This window comes from Cyprinodon variegatus, unplaced genomic scaffold (assembly GCF_000732505.1).
Source record: "Cyprinodon variegatus isolate N-32 unplaced genomic scaffold, C_variegatus-1.0 Scaffold37, whole genome shotgun sequence".
NCBI classification, from domain to species: domain Eukaryota; kingdom Metazoa; phylum Chordata; class Actinopteri; order Cyprinodontiformes; family Cyprinodontidae; genus Cyprinodon; species Cyprinodon variegatus.
Genome location: NW_015150490.1, coordinates 2,011,014 through 2,030,075, shown reverse-complemented (window position 1 = coordinate 2,030,075; position 19,062 = coordinate 2,011,014). Strand labels below are relative to the sequence as shown.

The following is a 19,062-nucleotide window of genomic DNA, read 5'->3' as shown; positions in this document are numbered from 1 at the left end:
CATACAGCTCATGAAAACACTGGTCATTGGTTAATATAAGATGAAATCATATAATTTATGGAACCTACTTAAAAAGCTTATTCCAACTTTTTTTGTGTCATTACCTTAATTTTTACATTGCAACATGAGCAACTTGACTTCTTTTAAAAGAAGGGAAAAAAATAATGTAATCCCAATATCATATTCCAGATACTGTAAAGATTTCAAAAGGCTGCACTAGTTTGTGTATAAGGTTACACTGGAGATTTTAATGATGGAAGGAAATGGCTGGAGACTGAAGATAATGATCAATTAGGATCATTTTGACAAAGTACTTTTTAAATGTGGGGTTTTTACATGTAGAGATTCTTCCGATATGGAGGGTGTTCTGATTAGTATGCAAACACTTGGGTTCATTTGCCTAACGGCTACACAAGGAATGAGTTTGACTCTCTAAGGAAGCCATTATTTCTCAATAAGAAGCAGTTAGGGTAGAACTGGTTCTGCTTCTAAACAATCCTTGCTTCCACACGGGCCTCTATAAGCTGTCAGAAATTATGCAAGACTCGCATGGTTGTACAGTTCTTCACAGAAGTATTTATAGCCATTTACAATTGGTAACTTCTATGTACTTTATGGTTTTACTTGGTCAGTACAAAGTAGTGCACTTGTTTGAATCAGAAGAAAGAAGGTTTTGTTTATAATCTTTTAAGGGTTTGTTTATATATATATATATATATATATATAAACCTAATGGCAAACCAACCAGACATTGTGGTGGTGGACAAAAAACAGAGGAAAGCCATTGTGGTTGACATGGCAATACTACCAAGTGACAGCAACATCAGTAAAAAAGAACAGGAAAAAATGGAGAAATACCAGGAGCTCAGAAGAGCTCGAGAAAACCTGGAAGGTCAAGGCATCAGCGGTACCCATGGTCATTGGGGCACTCAGGGCAGTGACTCCTAAAACTGAGGAGTGGTTACAGCAGGTCCCTGGAAATACATCAGACAGGTCTGTCCAGAAACGTGCAGTTCTAGGAACAGCAAATACTGCGCAGAACCCTCAAACTCTCAGGCCACTGGTAGAGGATCAGAGTTTGGATGAAAAAAGGGGGGAGACCACCCGCAGTGGGTGAGGAGTTTTATTTATATCTATATATATGGTTTTGAGTGAAGAACAGCATTGTATCAAATTTTGACCAAATATGTTATTCTAATAAAGAAAAAAAAAAAAGCTATATTTAAGATCAGTATGAGGTCTCAGATTAACACAGTTAAAGCTGGAATCTTGTCTCTTGAGCCTAAGTATAGCTCTAGGGTTGGCTTGGATTTTTAACCAGGTTGATTTATCAGAAATATAAAAAAGAGGCGATGAAGTGATTTAATTTCATTAAACATTTAATGTTTTTGCATATTTTTTAAAAGCTGGATGTTATTACTTACAATTGTGAGGCTAAAGGATCCACAGAAATCTGGCTTAGGAGTAACTGAATGTGGCAGTATGAGAACTTAGAAAGCATGAAGGACAGCCTTGTTTCTGTCTCTAAAGGTTTGGGATTGGGACCCTGGACAGGTTGCCAGTCCATTACAGATAATTAAATCAATCCTGGCCTATATCTGACTTACCATCATGTTCAATTAGTTTTAGAAGTTACATCTCTAAAGTTTGTCAAACAAGTTTATAGAATTAGTTTTAACCTTGTTTAATGGTGACTAAGAATATAATTAAGACGGCACATATGAAAGGACCTATACATGGGTTAAGAGAATGTTTTCACTAATAATTTCTAGTTTTGATTTTTTTTTTTCTCAGCTATATACCTTTGCAAGCGAACCATGCAAAATAAGACGAGACTGGAGCTGGCAGATTATGAGGCGGTGAGTGGAGAAATGTTACTTTCAACTTTTATGGGTTTTGGTTTGAGGAACTTTTGGGCAAAAATACAATGTGATAAGAGATTAAATCTTTGTATACTGTTAATATGTGGAAGTTATGTCCCCCTGATAGCGGCTGCGCCTCAGAACTTCCCTACCGGTTCTTTTCCTGGGAGCAAGTTATTTATTACTATTAACTCAAACTGGGTAAAACCAAATAAAAAAGGACTATCAAAATAGGAGTAAAAAGTAACAGAGTTTATTCCAGATCAGGTTGTTACAGGACAGAGAAATTGCTTGGAGTTTGCACAGCTGTGGGCTCAAAGAACGTCAGCGAGCATCCGACAAAGTTGAGCAAAGATTGAGCCCCGAACAGGGTCATCTCCTCCAGCTTATACCTCCTGAGTCCATGTTTTACATCAGGTGGAAGCTCAGCTGTCCGTATCAGAAACTGACATGCCATCCATGCCCTGACCTGTATGCATCTTTCCTCTATGCCCAAGAATTACAGATAGCTCCCCTTTATCAGGCCGGCTCCAAGATGTGCCCATATCCTGTGTATTTCTAAAGACACGAAGGCTGTCCCAATAAGATGTCCTCCATACACACAGTGACATCCACAATGTGAAGGAAGGCCCCTTTACTGTCTAATCTGGCAAACAGAATAACAATGCACATGATGTATAAAGAATAAACCTAACAATACTGTTGTACAGTACCATCGTTGTTTTTATTAAAATATTTATCCCATAATTAGAGGCTTGAGTAGAACATTTCAAATATAAATTAACTGCCTCTCTCCCAACAGGAAAACTTAGCAAGACTGCAGAGGGCCTTTGCAAGAAAGTGGGAGTTTATCTACATGCAGGCTGAGGCCCAGGTCAAGTAAGTTAATAAGAAAATAGCAAACATAAACTAAAATAATTTACAATAAAGGTAAAATAACAATTTATTAAAATCTGTAAGTTTCCTTTTTTAAAAATGTTTATAAGGAACAGACATGAATGGTTCTTTGCAAGACGGTATTGTTGAATAAATTAAAACAGGAAAAAAAAATAAAATAAAAATAAATAAAAATAAACAAATAAATAAAATAAATAAAAAAAAAAGTAAGATTCTTGTATTTTGGTTTTGTCTTAAGCTTATTAGTTTTGTGTATTGTATCTTGCCACATTCTTTCATTTTTGTCATTAGGAGTTTTCCGTATTTTAATTTTGTTTACTTCTTGCCATTTACTTTGTAGTTCATTCAATCTAGTGCTTCTATTTGGTTTGGTCTTTCCTAGTTATTTTGGATTGATGTATTTTTCCCTCGGTTCATTTCTCCCCGAGTTTCATTTAGATAATTTCTTGCTCAGACAGTTTTCTGCTCCTGCGTTTGCTTAAAGTTTCAGTCATTTTGCCTGTTTTACAACCAGTATTGCCACCAGTTTATTTTCCACAAAAGGACCCTATTCAAAACTAAAGTTTCATTATGGTGCTTCTGAGTATCAGACGCCAATGTGGTCCAGAACAACCAAGTCTAATACAACCAGAAAAAGCCATCAAATCTGCTAAGTTGGTTCCACTTAGATTTGCATCCATCTTATGTGCAGATACTTGGATTTATGGACATAACAAGCATTCATGATTGTGGTTCATGTGAAAGTGATGATTTTAAAAGCCTCTGATAATCACTACATACTCTTCTTACGTAAAATTAAAACATTTCCGTCTTAACAGCCTCACCTCTGTTCATCATGATCCTATTTTTCGTGAATCTTTTGTCCAACATGAGAAGATTGAAGCTTTGTTTCTGTCTCCCACTGATATCATTTCCAGGATCGACAGAAAGAAGGATAAAACTGAAAGAAAAATCCTTGACAGCCAGGAAAGAGCCTTCTGGGATGTCCACAGACCTGTGGTAAATGGCTTTCTGCGATGCTGACCAACTTATCTTTCCACGTCTAACAGCAGATACTATCTTTACCAACTTTCTACTGAATCATTGTTAGAAGTCCTGCTAATATTGGCATAAAAATATTTTCTATTCATTTTCCTGTAGCCTGGATGTGTTAACACCACAGAGATGGACATCAGAAAATGTAGACGCATGAAGGATCCACACAGAGTTAAGAAGGTATGTAGTAACTAATCCCTTGGCCGGGGAGACTTTTTATTAATGTAAAAAAATGCTATCTATATAATATAATGTGTTTTAACTACCTTTAATTCATTAATTAGATACAGTATAATAGGTTATTTTAAATGCATTGTAACAAGCAGTTGGGCAGTTGTCCAGGTTGACTTTCAAAAAGGGGAACATGAGGACCTTTTAAAAGTTTTCACTTGTATTTTAAGTTTTGCATTGCATCTTTCAAATGTTTCCTTCCCACCTTGTTTTTGGGCAATCTCTGTTTTCTGCTGACATTAGAGGAAGGTAGTTATTTGACAAAGTTTTACAGCAAACCCCACCCCCCACTCTACAACTTGGATTCTGATTTTCCTTCTGACGTCTGTTTGGTATAAACCTAACTGGACTAATATGAGGCGGACTTCAAGTTCCTTTTTTCCTCCCTTTAGCAAAATACTTTCCTGTTTGATTCCTTAAGTGGAAGGGAACCAAAGGAGTTAAAAGCCTGAGGCTGCAATAATGTAAAACCTGCCAGTGACAATGAGGGAATTCCCACATCACATTCAATGGCATTATCTTGTCTATCTTTTGTTCTTTTATGATCCAGTCAGTGTACGGGGTGGTGGAGGAGGGAACACAGTCACAGAGCCCGATACACAGTTCATTTCATCACTGCCGAAAAGGAACGAAAGAGGATGTTGAAAAAGAAGTACGAATTTCTGTCACATATGTTTCCAACTAAATCCATGCCTTTCTGATGCTGAATAACTGCTTCTCTCTTGATAAATGTAATAGGCTAAAAGTACTAAGAGGGGATGCTCCCTGTCATGTAAATCTAAAGGAATGTTAACACAGCAGACAGATGTGACCCAAATCTGAACTTTTGGCATATGTATTGCTCACATCGACTTCTTTATGGCCATCTAAATGGCCCAATTCCAATCTTTTCACCCTTAAAACAATACACTTGGGCAACTTTGACATGTGGTACTAAATATGATGCAAAGCCAATTTATCTGCTATCTGATTGGTTATTTTGTGTTTTATCTGACTTGGATTACTGCCAGGGCTCCCACTACACATCGACACAGATGTGTCTGCAGCAGCAGTAGTTAGATTGCTTTGTGAATGGATGCTGTAATAGTTGTTTTTTCGTACCTGTGTTGATGGGGTGATGGGGCATATTACCCCTGCCCTCATCACCCAACATTTTATTATTTTTTTTAACAAAGCTTTATGGAACACTTCTAATGACAGTTACATCCAATATTACTTCAGTAAATGGTGCGCTGCTGAGTGCCGCCCAGATTCAACTGCCACTGCAGATTGATTTGAGGTCCTTATTCGTCTAGATTAACGTCTGATAGTAGTCATATTTGATTACTAGTATAAAAGCCCACGTCAAAGGTTGGATTTCAGAAAAAAAAACAGAAGTGAGCATCAAGACCTGCTGTGCAAACATGGCCTAACACAATCTTATTTATTTACCATAGTGCAGTAAAAAGGTGTTATTTCTCATTCTGCATTCCTTTTAGCTAATAATGCCTTTTTTTGGGTTCTCCACAGATTTTATTTCTAAACACCCAGCTAGATCGACACTGTTTGAAAATGTCCAAGGTTGCTGAAAGGTAAAATAAATCCTACTCCACAAACATGATGAACATTAAATACTGGTTATTACAGGCCACAAAGTTAAGAGGAGATATCAGCTTAATGCTATCTGAAGCAAATAGTTTTTTACGTAATATTTGTATTTTTTAAACATATGCTCCAAGGTTACCCTAATAAAAGATATATGATCATTCTTTAGGAGCCTTGGTTTTGTTATACGGTTTTTAGAAAACTTGGAGAGGAACATAAATCTGGATCTTAGAAGTGTTTTTTGTGAAACTCATGGAATAAAATTTGTCTGTGATTAATCTGCTAATTCAGAATAAATATTTGAAAAGGAACCACTTTTAATAAAGTTTTTGCCTTGAATTTAGGGGACAGTTTCAATAACAGACAATTCACTTTCTCTATAAGGACATTCTTACTTTGTTTAGTTATTTGACAGAAATGATTCATGGGAGATGCTATTGGACATTAATCATTTTATGTTTCTACTTTTCCCTTCGTATGGCACTACTCTGTATTTAAGCATTCTCTTTACCTCTCTTTACACCTAAATGATTTTTTAAAACTTGCTCAGTCAATATAAACATGCTTACTAAGTCTGTGTATATGCTTGCATGTGCATGTATAGGGTTTTTGTTCAACTGTTAAAAAATTATCTAACCAGGATTATTGCTTTATTAAGAGCCAAAAGAGGGCAAAAAGGGCATAAAGCCCGTGTCACACCTTGACGATTTAGACAGCGTATGCCTGCATATGAAAAATTTGGCAAAAATGCTGGCATACTCAAGATTTCCCAATGTATGCCTGCATGGGGCAGACATGATGTTGAATCTGCTGAAACTACAAACTTTCTTTTACTTTTTATTCTTTTTAATTTTTTTGGGCGGACGGTAAACAGCAGCTAGGTTAATACCGCGATCAAAGAGTTCTTTTTATGCAGGCCGGGCGCTTCCGGGCGCCTGAGGGGAGCAACATTAACTGATTCTTCGGAATGCCCATGGAAAAATGAGCAGGAAAACTCTTATTCTGTCATCTAAATGTGGTTATACTTCAGTTTCTTGAAATATGTTGATCACATACAGAACGTTTTCTAGTGAAACAAAGATGAATATACTTAAAGAATCAATCTTTTTGAAGGCTTGTCATTTATTTATGTGCCAAGTCTTTATCCCTTGATGTGCCACAGTTTATGAACCATGGTTCTTGTGTATATCAATGTTGATCTCACCCTGTTAACATGCATTCATGTGTGTTTTTGTAAACCAGTCTGATCATTTACACTGAGCAGTTCATGGAGTATGACCCATTTGTGACATCACCCGAACCATCCAATCCCTGGACCAGTGATGACCCCACTCTCTGGGATCTGGAGATGAGGTACACTAGTAAAAGCGGTTGCTTTTTGCTTTAAAGCCTGCTAACATTTACATTATAGAAACTCACAAAAAGACAGAGATTACATTTGTGGGTTGTGCATCTAAAAATATATATTTAAAAATATTTGTTTCTTGTCTTTTTTTGTTTTGTTTTGTTGCAACACAAAATGCTCTACTGTGGACCTTATAATTTTGCTGGTCCAAAACAAAAAACAAATGGAGCTCTTTCTCTGAAAGTAATGTTTCCTGTCACCCTGTTTTCATTCTTATTCAAAAAGTGTTAGGTGTTCAAAGATTTAAACCGTCTCAAACTTGTGGACTATTGCTTTATTAAATTTCTGAGTAAAAAAAATCCTTGACAATATTTTTTTGCTATTTCTTACCACCCATGCATTTTGATTTTATCTTATTAGCATGAGAAATTTGAAAAATTATTTGATAATAAAATAGTTAAAGTGGTTGAGGAATCGAAATGCCTGAATGCAGGTATAGCTTGTTTTTCACAAACTAAAGGTTTGGGTAGTGTAAACCTTTAAAAACACAATTTGAGCTCAGCATTTAGTTTAAAAAACTTAGAAAAAAGTCTGTCTGAAGGAAGTACAGGTTTAGTAGGTTTAATCATAAATAGCATGTTAGCATGTACCAACATGTCCTGTTATCCTTATAGTGTCATTCATCTCACATTCATTTGCAGGCCTAATCCCAACAAATACCAACATAACTTGCCCTGTACTGCATTTTGCACCATATTTATTTTGTACTGCAATGAATTTTTCCATATTAAGGCCCTTTTGCACCATTATTATTTTTTTCAACTGGTTTTCCTTTTCTCCTATACTGTTTACATGATGACCACTGCTGCACTTTAATGCAAATGTTCATTTTACTGTTGGAAGCTAAAGGCAACATAATTTAATGTTGCATACACTACAAAATTATTGTAGGTACAATTGTCTTGAAAGTCCAGTTGTCAGGCTAAAGTTTGTCTAAGTCTAAACCTAACCTAAACTCAGTTCACAACTTAATCATAAACTAACCTAAGAATAGAACTTTTCCTTATCTTGTGAATATTCCTGGGAATTTGATTTTTAAATGTGCCCACAATTTAGCATGTACTTGCCCACACATACAGTCCTAATAAAATTAACTTAATAGCTTCTCTGTATCTATTATTTTGTCTTGATAAGTACATTTTACATCAGGTTTCCAGTCTCAAGACTGGATTTTAGGCATTTTTAACTGCAACAGGAAAACATTTTTTAAAAGCTGTTGTCATTGCAACAATATGAATTTCCAATAGGAGTCAGATTTTGTATGTCTACAGCTGGGAACATAAGTAAAAAAAATTAATAAATAAATAAAAACTGAGTTGATCTACTTTTTTGTTGTTTTGAAAATTCACACAGCTATGTGATATTACTGTTGGCTACCTGAATTATTTATGAAATATAAATGGAAATCTAGAGGGTGAACTCTACTCTCAACAATTTGAACTGTGCTCTGAACTGCTGGCCTAAGTGAATAATGAATAAATTAGAGAAGACACATAATCAAGGAGCGTAATGCACATTAATTTATCTGAATTGATTGCATTTGACACAGGAATATAATCCATCCCATGTTAAAGGAACACCTATTTTAAGTTGATTTATTTATATATATATATATATATATATATATATATATATAATCACTGTTGCACCCTTAAAAAGAACAGAGTTTTTCGCTTTTGTGCAACTTTATTAAACAAGCGGTTCGAGCATAGAGCGTATGTAGTTTTCTCTTTCCGTAAATATACACAGGTCAAGAACCTTTAACTCCCAACATGCATTGTGTCCTTCTTAAAGAGTCATTATGACACAAATCTATAAAATAACAAAAAAAATTTAATAAAATGGTTTGAGCACATATTTAGTCATAAACCAAATTAATTGTTCTAACTAAATACTAAATCAAATAAATGCTTGCCCAATAAGATAATTATACCTATTAATTTAACATTATGAACATATTTCTAGGGCTCTATGTCACCATTGCTGATCTTTCAATTTATTAAACATTCAAATCTGCTTCCCTTTGGTAGAACTCTCTTCTAAATCTTTATTGTAATAATAATTGAAATAAATTGATGAAAGTAAAGTTTTAAACTGCTTTTTTTCCCCTTTCCCCCTCTTGTCTTTCCCAGCAAAGAGCCCAGTCAGCAAAGGGTAAAGAAGTGGGGTTTCTCCCTGGATGAGGCCTTAAAGGATCCAGCTGGACAGGACCTGTTCCTCAAGTTCCTAGAGTCAGAGTTTAGCACAGAAAACCTGAGGTGAGGGAAAACGGAAGCTCGGATAATCTCCTAAATCATAGAATAAATTGGGATTTTCTAAGCACTTTTACAACTAGAGTTTCTCAAAGAGATTATTTTCCTAATAAAACTGAAACTGTTGACAAAAGCCAGTATTAATAAATATTGTTCTTAGGTTTTATTTTTGAAAGCATTGTTGAAAAACATGGCATAACATGAGCATTTGAAACATCAGAATTTTAATCATATTATAAAGATAAATGTTCTAGTTTACTACAATTTACAGCCATTTCTTCCCGTGACTGAGGATCGTTTTCTAGTTGACCTGTACAGTCTTTTGTTTTTGGTAAGGAATTTGTGACCCGACTTCCTCTACAAAGATGATTTAGTTCTGAGATATATTATGAATAATTACTAATAAATATGTTTCTGTGTGACATTTTTTGACTATTTGAGTTTTTTGACAGGTACATAACCTGCTTTGTTGGGGGTAATTATGTTGAAAGACCGATTGTCAGCCTTTAGGTATGAGACTGTACAACATTTTGGTTTGCAGAGATAACAATGATAGATTTAGTCACTGCAAGTTGTCCAGGTCAAGTGGCTGCAAAGGAGGCCGACATCATTACCCCATCACTTAGTGTTTAGGGGATGTGCTTGTACTGTATGTTAATACTGATGTGGTTAACTGTACTTGGGTTACTGTGGTTCAGTGCAATTTGAGCCCTTTGTGAAATCTGACTGAAGGTTGGAACAAACGATTTCTCTGTTGGGAATAATCTTAAGAATAAACTCAACTCAACCTAAACTCATCCTAGATGATGATAATCTGATCATCTGCAATGCATACCTGCTGAAGTATAGTGGAAGCATTGCAATGATGCTCTTTTTGTCATACTTCTCCTGTGCATTGGCTTATTATTGTTAAAACTGTGTCTCTCATTGAGAAAAAAGTTCCTTGACAATGCTCTTGTGTAGTCTTTTTCTCAGTTCAGGTTGATCAATTAATGCGCTATTAAGTTATTATGTACATTGATCTTAGTTTATTTTTCGCTATATAAACAAATTGACACACCAAGACACGATGCCACATATGTATATAAGAAGAAACGGCTAGACAAAAACCCAAACATATGTTTTATTTTTCATAGGTTGTTGGTTTTCACTTCCAAGTGAATAAATGTGTTAATTTAGGAGTAGCTATTTGATTTGCAGACAACATATTAAATTCATCCCTCATTTGGACAAAAGGATTTACACACAACCTAATGTTCTGCCTCTCATGCTCAAAACAGCTGTAAATGTTTGTGTTTTTTCTTCTGTGTGTTGGTCTTATGATGGAGCTTTTGAAGCATTTGTAGAGAAATTGAGAGTGAATCAAAGAAGTAGACCCCAGAGGCGCTTTTCCTCTATATTGCTAAGTCCTCAGATCAATAGAGAGAGAAAGTAATATTAGAAGTAGTCATCCTGTGGCTTTGTGCTATCTCTGTTGATGTATCGCCTTAATAGAAAGATTGTCGGATTGCTCTAAAAATGTGGATTCACAACATATTTCTGCTTAGCTAAGTTTTCAGAGGTGATGTAAATATATTTGAAGCATTGATTGTTTGACAAAGTAAAAAGCAAAACAGAAAATGCTGTTGTACAGCTGCTTTAACGTGAGGTAAGTAAAATTAGAATGATAAAAGAATGATCCAAAAGCTCTTAATAAAGAACTATTTTGTACGGCTATCATGAAAGGCACCAGTCAGAAAGTGAAACTGATTTCTAACCTCACGGTTTATATTTCTGTTAATAAAAATGACCAATGACAGTTTTCCTTTTTGAACAATATAAATAGATCTCAAGAACACAATATGTAAGTTTAATTTTATTATGATCAGTGTTTAAATATTTATGGACCCAATGTAATGACAAGATGATGGCAAAGTTTAAACTATGACATGTCTTTGGCATTGTAAAGCAGAAATTAGTGCAGCCAGATTAATAAAAGTAAAACATTTTCTACTCTGTCTTACAAGAAAATGTGACCTTAACCCTGAAATATCAAAAATGCTGTCAGTAATTGCTATTCCTTTGTGTCCCGAGCTCAAAATGATTTAACGGAGCACATGAACTCTGTTCAAAGTATTGTTTATCTTTACAAAATCAAAAAGCTCTTTTTCACTTACTTTGAGCTTGAATAAATTGTTGGATAACTCTGTCTTCTCCCTACAGTAACAACTGCCAACATAAGGAGTTACATATTTTATTAGGCGGAAGTGCAACTTTCCTCTAATGCATTTTGTTATAGGAAAACCATTTCTGAGATTTTAGTCACAAGTAAAGTCGGATCAAGCTGGAAACCTACTGATTGATCTTTTGAACTTTTGTTTCATCTGTCTTTTAAGTATATTTTAAATGCAGTATAATATATAATAAACTGAAGCAAATGTCCAAGATGGCTTCCTAAAGCAAATGAATAATCCTTTTTTTTTCTATCTGTTTTTACCCCAATAAAGCCAATGATAGTTGCAATTATAAAATCTAAAACACAAAGAATAGCATTCTTCTTAATGAAAGACCCAGTTTAGTTTAAAGATTTAATATAAAAATTCTCTCCAAGACCGCTACATAAAGAACGTTAAACACATCCAGACCCCGACAGAAGTTTAAATTCACTTTGTGAGCTTTTGTTTACAGGCAGACATTAAATCAATAAAGTACAACCTATTATTCATTATGAGGTGAAGAGGTAAAGGCGTGTAACGACTATCAAGTAAATACTGAACAACACAGTTAAGATGTTCAACCATAAAATGTACAATTAGCTACTCAATGAATCTGAAGGCAACAAGGACACCCTCAGAAATCACCTTTGGATATGGGATTTGTCTATAAAAACTCCATTTTATACAATACTTATCGGAAAACGTATTTTTCAGACTTAAAGTATAAAGCTAGGCTTAAAGTATAGGACTTAGAACTTAACTTATTTAGGAACAAATTAAACGTTTTCAATAATAAGTAACTGCTAAAATGTTACTTTTGATCAGATCCTTGAGGCTGTTAATTATGTGCATCTTAAGTTTTCCTTACTTTTGCCTTCATATAAAGTTCAAGATCATTTCAGATAAAATCAAATGGTCTTTACAAAATTAACAATTTTTTTCTTATGTGATTTGTATTGCAGATTCTGGTTAGCAGTACAGGGTCTGAAAAGGGTTCCCCAGCAGGATGTTGTACAAAGGGTGCAAGACATTTGGGCTGAGTTTCTGGCAGAAGGAGCTCCCAGCTCCATCAACCTGGACTCGCATAGCTATGAAATCACCAGCCAGAACTTGAAAGACCCTGGACGGTACAGCTATGAGGATGCACAGGTAGGAGGAAAACATAGGAACTAAGTGGCTAGAGGTTTGGAAATCACTTAAATGAGATAATGCCGGTAGACTTTGGCAGATGTACAACTGTCACGTTGTCTTGCTGCTAACAAAGAGTTTGCAACAAGACTATTTTGTCTAAAGAAAAGGGGTGCTTTTTGGTTTTGTTAGAAAATATGTGACTGTATTTTTACCACAAAGCATTTTATGCCAGATTTCTGTTAGAACACTAGACTATTTTCTTGCTTTCTGAAGCAGTGATAGTGGTTGTTTTATTTACTCCAAAATAATTTCTTAAGGCAAATTAAAATATTTACTTAAGGTTATAAGTAGAATTAAAAAAAAAAAAAAAAAAAAGAGATAAGGGCAAGAGAGTGAATAACTTAAACTTTATTTAGCACATTTCAAATCTAAAATATAAGAATCGGTTATCAGAACACTGTAAAAACAACAAACAGTACACAATATACAATTAAAGAAAAGCAGATTTAAAATTTCTTTTTTTTTCCTTATTTGGTCTTTAAAGGAAGCCACTGCGTCTGCTAATCTTAGTCAAAAATGGCAAGTACCAAAGCAGAAGTGCGTTGGCGGACGCCATAAGTGCTGTCTGAATAGTGTTGGCAGTAAGGAATGAGGTAGGGAGAGGAAAGGATTTTTCCTTTCATAGTACATTTAGTAAATGAACCTCCCACCATTCTCATGGATGTATAGGCACAACCCAACTCAGAGTTTAACAAAAATACATTATTTCATCTTATACCATGATCAGTGAGAATTCTAATCTTGCCTTATTTTCATTTATAAAATGGTTGTTTCCCATTTTCTAATGTGATTGGGTGAGCCGCATTCCATCGCTGTTATAAAATACAGTGTGACTCACTCTTACCCTGAAATCCTCCATAACAGCCCCGCTCCGCTCCAGACCGCTTGTGCAAATCGAAGCTTAAAGCCTCCACGGTTCCTCCCATCTTGCTGCTCTCGGAGTTTCTTGGTGTCAGAAAGCATGCATTATGTTTCATAGGAGCAAACATGCGGTAATGAACGCTCAATTTGATATGAGATAATTAAAACTTACCATTAGCATTCATCACACATGCAGTTTCTCTCCAAATAAATTTTCATTGTGGGTCTTTGTATTAGAAATAACTCAGATCATAAAAAATTGGTTTGATCTCAAATTCCAAAATCAGCATCTCTTCATCCTTGCCTGCAATAAGAAGTTTCTTTTGAATATGTCAGATGCGCTCTTAGACTAGATAAAAAAAATAAAAAAAAATTTTAAGCATAAAATCATTATTTTGATCCAAATTAAAAATCTGCTTCCTGGTATGCGGCATTACAAATAGTCTGCATCCAATCGAACAACCTTCTTTTTTGGTAATATATATATAAAATTTATGCTCAAATTAGTAGTTACTGATATGTCTTTACCCCATTTGACTTTGAAGAACCGGATGTTCTTGATGTTTTTTTTTCCTGTTTATTTACCAACTGGGCTCACATTTTGTGAAGTGGCCCCAAAATACTGTTAAAGAAACATTTTATACAACTCCAGTAAGCCACATCTTTACATAACATACGTTTGTTAATAAGGAGACATCCGTACCTTCAGCCAATCATGATATTACACTATGTTATTAGATCAAGGACATCGCTCTAATTCCATTCCCAAATCTTTGCCACATGCATAATGATGATGACTTTTTACCCGGACGGAGGAACTGTCCCAATTAGCTAAACTACTTGGAAAGCATTAGTTCTGACACGCAACAGGCATATATTATTAGGGTTTAACTGACTCACACATCATAATCCTAACAAGAGGGTGGGTTTGTTTATTTTTCTTTTACTTCATGGGCAATATGTAGGTAACAATACTATAAAAGCTCTGCTTCACTAACCTCGTTGCTGCAGTATTCACACACCTAGCTGTCAAGCTAAATCGACGTCTTATTATTTTGCTACGGGCGCCATAGCAATGGATAAACCATCCATACTCTGTTGACTTAACAGATAAATATGAGGCATCGTGGTAGAAGGTATTTTGCAATGAATTTTGATATATCTGGACAAAAATAATAAATACATTTGCCTCTATAGTTAAATAGTTAAGCGACATACTGTGTATGCAAGTGTTATTTCCATTTCTTCATGGTATCTTGAACGGTTGGTTTGCCAAAAAATAAATCGAGGCCAACAAAAAAACTTAGACATACAGTAATAAGCTAGTTTATTAAATCAAATTAACCTTTGTCATAAAATGTTTACTCAGTGTAATCATGGTATAAATGAATTAAAAACTCCAAGAATGCATGCAGGTGCTCATTTCACGGTTTAAATGCATTTTGCATGGGTCGTGGTGTACTCTACGTCGTGCCTTTAAACCGTTTAATGCGCAGCTCCTCGTGGTTTAATCCTTGCATGTTAATTTTGGGTAATGTATGCAAATGTACACACTTTTATATGTTTTTGGTTTATAATTGAGAACTTTGCCCTCAGATCTTTTTTGAAAAGCCATAGTCCCTATTTGACTTGCATCATCAATGTGTGTTTCCATCAAGTAACATCTGGAAGGCTGAAGGGTGTCTGGGTTCGGCACAGCATTTCAAAATTCCTTACTTACCCATGATAGCATTCTTTCTGTTGAGCCCTGGAAAGGTGAACCTACAAATTGTACAATTTAGATGATGGGTCAGTGTCCTTTAGCTTCCAGTTTTGTATGAGTAACAATCAGCAGATTCTGATCACAGAACCTTTGAGCAGGTAATTCAATGTAGACAATTTGATTTAAAACAGGCAGTTTAACAGGTGATTTTAAGATTTTTATCGAGTGCGTTTGCCATCACTTCAACCCACATAGCAAAACTGTTCTGGCCCAGCTCTTGCCTACAAAATCAGATGTCAGCTCAAATCCCACCTAAATAAACCATGTGGTAATTCAATGAACTCAAAAAAAATGTAGTCTAAATCTGATGAGGAGTCATTTTGGCTTTTTATTTATTTAGGGCTTGCTACAGAAAGTCATTTGGACTTGGTTACACATTTGTTTTAAAATTCAAAGCCCTCCTTGATGCAACCACTATGTAACAGTCAAACATGCATAAACCACTACATAACAGAATAACTCTATAATGCTCTACTGTATATTGTAAATAATATGCTAAAATTGCTACTCTTGATAACACTTGAACATTTAAGGAGCATTGTTAATATAATTTTTTTTTCGTCCCTATACGTTTACATAAAATACATGACGCAGTATTTAGTGGTTCTATTCTTTGGTTGTTCATAACCTTACATTCTTACCCCAGAAGACATTCTCCCTAAACAAAATACCTGTGATGCAGATGTTTTTCCTCTTCTCCCATGGTTCAATTTTAACTTGTCACCACTATAAACTCTAGAGCTTACTCTTTGCACCTTTAAACAGCTGATATGTATTAAAATGCCACAGAAATGACAAATTTATACAACCATCCATTCAGTTAATATAGGTATAGGTGGTGTATTAATATAGGTATAGGTGGTGTATAAATACCTTGGTGATCACCTGGACAACAGAATAGACTTTAGACACAACCTCTAGACGCTGATTTGTCCTTCACTGCTTTCAACAAGATGCTGCATATTGTCTATAAATCTGTTGTAGAGTCGTATCTCTATTGATGATCCTTTCTCCTTTAAACAACTCATTGAAAAGAAAAAAAAAGGTTACTTTAGTATTTAGTTTCCTTTTTGACACAAACTATTTTTGAATTGAATAACAGTAGATTAAAACATATCAAAATTCCCCTCAAACAATCAAGATTTTCTTATCAAGTCCTGAAAGACAAAACTAGATGTGTGAGGTGCTGTCGAAGGTAAAAAAAAAAAAATGGGTAAGAAAAATTAATTTTAGGTTTACAAGCAGCACATATTATGGGCAAGAGAAGCTCAGCTACAATTGGCCTTTGTATGGCATGTACATGTTTTGGCAACATATACCAAACCACCATGTTGATGTCATGGTATACCCACTGCCATCATCGCCTGACCCAGTTCTGGTTGAAATACCATTGGTATGCCAGCACTTGGCCGTATTTAAGACATGATCTGGCTCAGAGCTGGACAGCATGGCTCTGCAGGTGGCTTAGTAACCTGATAAATGAAGCATATCCAATCATGTAAACCAATATTATCGCTTAGTTTAACCTCTTACACCCTAAGGGGGTATAAATAAATTTCTGCCTGACAAAAACACACAAAAGTAAATAACTTATAGCCTCACGGCTATTAGATGTAAGAAGAAACTTTTGGTACGTCTGTAAAGGTAAGATGTCATAGAATGGTTTTCTGGTGTCAACACCATTGTAGCTTTGACCCTGCCTGAAATATTAGGGACAAAATACAAAATATTTTGCATTTTTTGAACCTCGCCAAAATTTTCTTTGAAATAAACATTGCAAAACACTACCAAAATATTATTTATGGCACAAAAAAGTAGTACAGACTTTTAAATCTAAATTTCTTAGGCGGAGGGGCCATTTTGGCACATTTATCCATAAATGTCACCAAACTGTGCCAAATGTGTTTTTTACATCAATACTGGGGGTTTGTTAAAATTACGAGGTCACGTAGCAGCTGGACCCACCGGTGGGTCCGTAGGGTTCTAGGGGTTAACATTGTGAAACTGGAGTTTTACTCATTTTAATAATCATCACTCTGGACAGAATAGAAACATTTATAGATGTCATTGAGTCAGTCTGTCCCAGATCTATAGCTGAGGCAGAGCTTCTCTGAAAACTGGTATTCAGTTATTTTTTCGGAGATGGAAAATATCAATTTGTGGCTTTACAGCATGTTATACAGTTTCAACCAACCTTAAAGGCAACTAAATTTATTTTTAAGTGAAGCAATGCTGACCAATGCTGGAGTACTTATGTTCCTTCTGATTCACATAAAAGAGTCCAAATAGGTCAAAACTGGTACTCAGAGGTCCTTTGCTTTAAATAACTTTTGGAGGCTGCGGTTTTCATTTAATGTACATATGTACAATAAAAGAAGAACGTATGTATTGAAGTTTTTCTTGTCAGGGATGCTACTTTTATAGCTATGTATTACACTCTTGTCTGTCTAGTTTGTATTTCATGCATGCTTTATCAGAGTTAATGAGTTTGAGATTTTTATTGTGGATGTGGAGAATATACCTTTCTGAGAGATGGAGGATTCAGTGAGTGTGGGGAGAGATGCCTGAGGTTGTCTATCCAATTTTCTCCTCTGCTACAGACCTCTGAACGAAGACTTTAATAAAGAAAAGGTTTGACCTGCTGAGTGCTCGGCATTGCACTGCAGCCCTCTTTATCCTGCAAAAATCCTCTTTAAATTCTTCTTGACATTGCCTTTCTTTTAAAACCTTTTTTGTTGGTTTGCTTATATCTCAGAGCTATAGATGAGTTCATTACCTACACCAGTTTCTTGTAAAGACATCACATTTTACTTTTATTTCTATGTTTCCTTTTCATTAAGGACCACATATACAAGCTGATGAAAAGTGACAGCTACCCACGTTTCCTACGTTCCAATGTGTACCAGGACCTGCTAACAGCAAGGAAGAAAGTGAGCATGTTGTCTGTTTATGGGTCCTTTAGCTTTTGCAAATGTTTGAAACATTCATACCATAGATTTCAATGTAATTTTATGGGATTTTATGATGGATCAAACAAAAGCAGCTCATGATTAAGTAGAGAGAAAGGGATATTTGTATGTCATTTGCATTTATCCCCCATTGCTTTAATACCACAAACAAAATCCAATGCATCCATTTGATGTTATCCATTACCTATTTAGTGAATATTTTTTTCAAGCTTAAATACAGTTCCTCTATTATGACCTAAATCCCCTGTCACACCTTGACGATTTAGCAAGCATATGCCTGATGTCCCAGAATCTCCAAAAACGCTGAACTTTCTGTATTTTTTACATTTTCGGCATATACATAGAGTATTTGTAATGAGTACAGAGCATATGTTTGACAGCCTAACTTATGCATAACACACAGCAGCGTAATGCGCATAAAACGTTACAAGCCAGTGTCCTGAGGGGGGCAGCAATGTGCCAAGAGGTGCCTGGTCTGCATAAAAAGATTTCTTTGATCGCGGTATTAACCTAGCTGCTGTTTACCACCTGCCAAAAATAAAAAAGAACTTAATAAAGAAAAAGATAAATAAATAAAGAAAGAAGGTTTGCAGTGGCAGCAGGTTCAGCATAATGTCTGCTAGGAAGTTTGTTGGTCGTGGCCGAGAGTGTGAATGCAGGGAAGATCCATCACACCCACCTTCTCGCTCACCCTACTGTATGATGGGGATGAAGTCTAGAGGAGTACAGACGGTTTCCTCCTGTGAACCCCTTTTATATCAAAACGCTGCCAATATGTGATTATACAGTAGCTGTAAGTTAGAAACACGTTCAGTGGT

At 35.4% G+C, this 19,062-nt stretch overlaps 1 protein-coding gene across 1 annotated transcript in view; it reads left to right on the top strand.

The window, feature by feature from the left end:
- Nucleotides 1-19,062, top strand: part of LOC107105223 (regulator of G-protein signaling 6-like) — a 103,059-nt gene that overhangs the window by 80,081 nt on the left and 3,916 nt on the right. Inside the window, exons 7-18 of the mRNA XM_015405350.1 lie at nucleotides 749-786; nucleotides 1,020-1,033; nucleotides 1,795-1,859; nucleotides 2,665-2,741; nucleotides 3,677-3,758; nucleotides 3,900-3,974; nucleotides 4,576-4,677; nucleotides 5,535-5,596; nucleotides 6,852-6,962; nucleotides 9,147-9,272; nucleotides 12,424-12,610; nucleotides 18,116-18,205. Coding sequence (XP_015260836.1) covers nucleotides 749-786; nucleotides 1,020-1,033; nucleotides 1,795-1,859; nucleotides 2,665-2,741; nucleotides 3,677-3,758; nucleotides 3,900-3,974; nucleotides 4,576-4,677; nucleotides 5,535-5,596; nucleotides 6,852-6,962; nucleotides 9,147-9,272; nucleotides 12,424-12,610; nucleotides 18,116-18,205 — 1,029 coding nt within the window. The remainder of the gene's footprint in view (nucleotides 1-748; nucleotides 787-1,019; nucleotides 1,034-1,794; nucleotides 1,860-2,664; nucleotides 2,742-3,676; nucleotides 3,759-3,899; nucleotides 3,975-4,575; nucleotides 4,678-5,534; nucleotides 5,597-6,851; nucleotides 6,963-9,146; nucleotides 9,273-12,423; nucleotides 12,611-18,115; nucleotides 18,206-19,062) is intronic.